Below are 4,912 nucleotides of genomic sequence, written 5' to 3' on the forward strand. Positions count from 1 at the left end.
CCAGGCTGGAATGCAGTGGCATGATCTTGGTTCACTGCAACCTCCGCCTCCTGGTTTAAGCGATTCTTCTGCCTCAGCCTTCTAAGTAGCTGGGACTACAGGCACGCGCCGCCACACCCAGCTAATTTTTGTATTTTTAATAGAGGCGGGGTTTCACCATGTTGGCCAAGATCATCTCGATCTCTTGACTTTGTGGTGCTCCCGTTTCGGCCTCCCAATGTGCTGGGATTACAGGCGTTAGCCACCGCGCCCGGCCTCTTTGAATTTTTTTAAAAACAGCCTGGTGCCAAAAGGCAGCGAAATTCATAAATGCAAACAAACGTATAAACAAACAACCAGACCCTCTTAAATAATCTACAAAATAGAAAAAATCTATCTGCATAGGAAAAAATTATCGAATCAGCACCTACAATGTGGCTCAATAAAAGAAAGGGTTTTCATATTTGATCCTTTTTTTGGTTCCTCAAAATTAAAATCTTGACTCCATTCTGTGTTGTATGTGATAGATTTTTTTAAGAAGACAAAGAGTAAGAATTCTCTTGCTGTTTCCATGGGTTTCATCATCTTGTTTTCCATGACTCATAACGGCTTCTTGCAAACACTCTTGTTCCCTTGATCTCATGGGTCAAATGAATGCTCTTAAGCTAGTTTTCATCAACCAGTCAGCATTCCTCCTGCTTTCCAACTGTGCATCCTCAGCTGGACCCAAACATTTTCCAGTCTACGCATTCACAAAATAAAATTATGAGTATTCTTCAAAGGGCTCAGTCCAAGGTGCCCAGGGATATTCTGAAGATTTAAATAAAAGCAAGAAAATATTATTCACACAAAAATTTTGTTAAGTGTTACTTGAACTAGAACTGGTAGAAAACAATTTTAAAACCAGTTGTTAAAACTATGCCTTATAAGACCACCAAAAAATGTCCTCAAGTCTCTGATTCAGGGCTCTTTCAGGGCAACCTGACTGCCTCGGCCTCCGAAAGTGCTGGGATTACAGGCATGAGCCACCGCAGCCTTCCATGACTTCTTTTCCTTTGGGTAGATACTCAGTAGTGGGACTACTAAATGGAACAGTAGTTCTATTTTTAGTTTTTTGAGAAATCTCCATACTGCTTTCTGTAGTGGTTATACTAGTTTACATTCCTACCAGCAGTGTATAAGAGTTCCCAAAGTTGGGATAGTTATTCTCTTTTTTCAGGGTGACCCCAGGGCTGATTCTGTGTGATGTGATGGCATCCCCCATTATATCCCTAAGAAGACAATGTGCTCAGTGATAACAAACTTCTCAGCCTAGGACCAAGGAAACCTAGAGTCTCCTCTAACATCTGCTGCTACAGTATGTTTGGTTTATTTTCTATCTCTATCAAATGAAAGTGTAAGTGTTCATGCTAGTTTCTTTCACTTATAACATTCCATGATTCTAGCACAGAGACATAGAAATTGGGATTTATTCATTCACTCGACAAATCCTTATTGAACATCTAAACGCTAGGCATCATGTCCTCTGAAGGAGGAGTCTCTCTATTGTGCTCCCCAAGGCCCTCTCTTCCCGTGTGAATCCCTCTGTCATGTTACTTGAGTCTTTATTGGAATTAGGGGTTCTCTAATCTGACTCCTCCATTGACTACATTGTTGTTTTTGTCAATGAGTAGAATTCTCAACATACAGTAGGTGGTCAAAAATCATTTGGTGAATGAACAAAGAAAGAGGAACCCTTCAGATGCAAAGATAAACATCCCAGAATGAAGAACCAGAATCAGAGGTCTCAAGCATAATAATATCCAGTAATATATCACTGACACAATCATATGACTACATTATATGCTACTTAGGAATTTCTGAGCCAACAGCAGACCCCGGTTGCATTGAGACCCAAAGTAGTAAGACCCGCCTCTCTTTAATCTTGAACACAGATAGATCCTTGGCACTTAGTTTCAGTTTGGCGTATTGAGCCATCTACGCTGGATCCCTTTGGCTATCTTTCCCGATCTGCCCTCTACTCGTTTCCACCCTGCTCGGTGCCCTAGGAGGTCAACTTACATAACTGCCTCCACTGGGCTCTAGTGCCCTCTGGCTCTGACTGGGTTTGGTCAATGGGGGAGTACTAGCACATTAGAGGAAGAAAGGATGGCAAAGTTGGGGTTGTTTGTACACATTTATGGGGTACCTGCTAACTTTTGTTCTATGTATATAATGCACAGTGATTAGTGATCAAGTCAGAATATTTAGGGTATCTGTAGCCCAAGTACAATACATTTTTGTGTAATTATAGTCACCCTACTGTGCTTTCAGATGTTCAATTTATTCCTTCTATCTAACTGTACGTTTGTACCCTTTAATCCATTTCCCTTCATCCTCTCCCCACAACTTACCTTTCCCAGTCTCTGTTCTCTATCTTTCCACTCTACCTCTATGTGATCAATTTTTTTAACTCTCATCTACAAGTGGAGAACATGTGATATTTGCCTTTTCGTCCGTGGCTTACTTCACTTGAGATAATGACCTTCAGTCCCATCCATGTTGCTGCATATGGCATGATTTCATTTTTTACAGCAAATGTTTCATTGTGTATATGGACCACATTTGTTTATCCATTCACCTGTTGATGGGCACTTAGGTCCATTCCATATCTTTGCTATTGTCAATAGTGCTACAATAAACATGTGAGCATAGGTATCCCTTTACTATAGTGATTTATTTTCTTTTTCTGTTTCTTTCTTTCTTTTTTTTTTTTTTTAGACATGGTCTCACTTTGTCTCCCAAGATAGAGTGCAGTGGCATGAACACAGTTCACTACAGCCTCAACTCCCCAGGCTCAAGTGATCCTCCTGCCTCAGCCTCCCCAGTAGCTGGGATTTCAGGCACATGTCACCATGCCTGGCTAATTTTTGTATTTTTTGTAGAGACAGGGTTTCACCATGTTGCTCAGGCTGGTCTTGAACCCCTAAGCTCAAGCAACCTGCCCGCCTCAGCCTCCCAAAGTGCTGGGATTACAGGCATGAGTCACTGCACCCTGCCGTGATTTCTTTTCCTTTGGGTAGATGCCCAGTAGTGGGACTGCTGAATGGAACAGTAGTTCTAGTTTAAGTTTTCTGAGAAATCTCCTACTGTTTTGCATAGTGGCTACACTAGCTTACATTCCTACCAACAGTGTATAAGAGTTCCCAAAGTTGGGATAGCTATTCTCTCTTTTCAGGGTGACCCCAGGCTATAGTGTCCCTTGAGCAAATGTCACAGCTCCTGTCAAACAGCCCTCCTCACACATTTGTGTGTGTGTGTGTGTGTACACATGCATGCATGTCTGCCTCTGTCTCTGTCTCTCTGGGTTTCTTTCTCCTTTAGTCTTAAAGACAGTAGCAGGGCCCCACTATTCCTTGTCTCAGGGTGCTGCATTCTCCCTTTTCGTTTTTCCCACATCCTGGCTTAATATGCCCTTCATTAAACTCTTCTCAAAGTATTCAATTTGAGTACAATATCAATTTCCTGATAGTACCTTGACTGATAACCACCAACGTATTCTGAAGAGTAAATGATATAACCAATTACCACAAAGCACAGTAAGAGGGGTACTAACAAATGCTAGTTTCCCTCCCCTTCTCTGTTACAATTTTTATACTCCCTACAATGGCTATTCCTAGTGCCTTTAATGTAATTGCTACTTAAGGAAGATTTGATGAATGAATGAAAAAATTTCAACACTTTTGACCATACTTTTAGACTTAAATACATGGAAATCAATAGGCATTAATTTAGATTATCAGATGTTACATTTAGAGAAGTTTGTATTTCAATATCAGGGAGTAGACAGTTTGCTTTACACATCTCATTCTCTGTTTTCTCATAGTCTAACTAAATTATGGCTCAACTCCAGGAAAAACAGGGTCAAGGGATAAGCTAACATCTCAGGAGCAGTTTAAAAAACTAAGAGATCCATCTACTGATCCTCCCTAGATCTTGGAGAAAATAGTCATTTTATTTCATGTCATCTAATTCATATGAACTGACTTTGCAAATTCATCATTTTCTACCTCCTACCAGACAGAAATGGAGTTGGGGTTCAACTGTGCCCCCTTGAATCTATCTGTGTTTATAATGAATAAAGTCGATAAAGCCAAATAATCACTCACCGTGTATATTGATCTCACGGATACACTGTGAAGTAACTTATAGTTCTGGTATTGGGGGAAGCACTTCCTGGACTTCATCCAAAGGCAGCCTCTGCGTGGTCCCTGCTGTTTAAGAAGGAGAACTGTTTTAGTCTATATTTAGTAAATAGCAAAAAGAGACATGCTTATTCTAATGTAGTAAGTGTAGCAAGAGAACCACGCTCCACCTCTAGAAAGGATTTTGGGACTTTCCACCCTCTCTAATTTTCCTGCCTACCTCTCTAACACCTTTCACCCAGTTCTCTCAACTGCTTGCCCCACATCCTGGGCACAAAGACCTGAAGAATAGTTAAGGAAGACAACGTAGAGAACAAATTTAAAGTCCAATGTCAAGTAGCAAGCAAAGAATCTTTGTTTGGAAACTGCAAACATTTTATTCTATCACATTTTGTTGAAATATGTCCCTAAGGAGAATATTAATGATGTCTTTGATCTCAGGGACAATTTTACCAAGAAGCAAAGTTACAAATTAGATGAATTCTAATCTGTCTTCCTGCTCATGACTGTGTGACTTTATAAAATTCCTCTAATATTATCCTCAGCTGACTTCAAGGTGGAAGATGAAACTTTATTTCCTACATCATGGCTTCTCGTTCATTCTCCTGAGATCCACGGTCTTGTTTTTCTAGCTTTAATATTAAGAATTGAGTTTTCGTTTCATAGACATCTCTACTTTTGATACAAAACCCTGAATTGAGGTGACCTACAATTTTTTTTTTTTTTTTTTTTTTTTTTTTTTTTTTTTT

General features: G+C 40.0%; 1 protein-coding gene across 1 annotated transcript in view; it reads right to left on the minus strand.

The window, feature by feature from the left end:
* Positions 1-453: 453 nt before the first annotated feature.
* TMEM156 (transmembrane protein 156) overlaps positions 454-4,912 on the minus strand; it is an 80,309-nt gene continuing 75,850 nt past the window's right edge. Inside the window, exons 6-7 of the mRNA XM_011983582.1 lie at positions 4,128-4,232; positions 454-789 (exon numbers count right to left, since the gene is read on the minus strand). Of these exons, the coding sequence (XP_011838972.1) occupies positions 4,165-4,232 (68 nt within the window). The 3' untranslated portion in view covers positions 454-789; positions 4,128-4,164. The remainder of the gene's footprint in view (positions 790-4,127; positions 4,233-4,912) is intronic.

The sequence above is a fragment of the Mandrillus leucophaeus genome, unplaced genomic scaffold (assembly GCF_000951045.1).
Source record: "Mandrillus leucophaeus isolate KB7577 unplaced genomic scaffold, Mleu.le_1.0 Scaffold251, whole genome shotgun sequence".
Taxonomy (NCBI): domain Eukaryota; kingdom Metazoa; phylum Chordata; class Mammalia; order Primates; family Cercopithecidae; genus Mandrillus; species Mandrillus leucophaeus.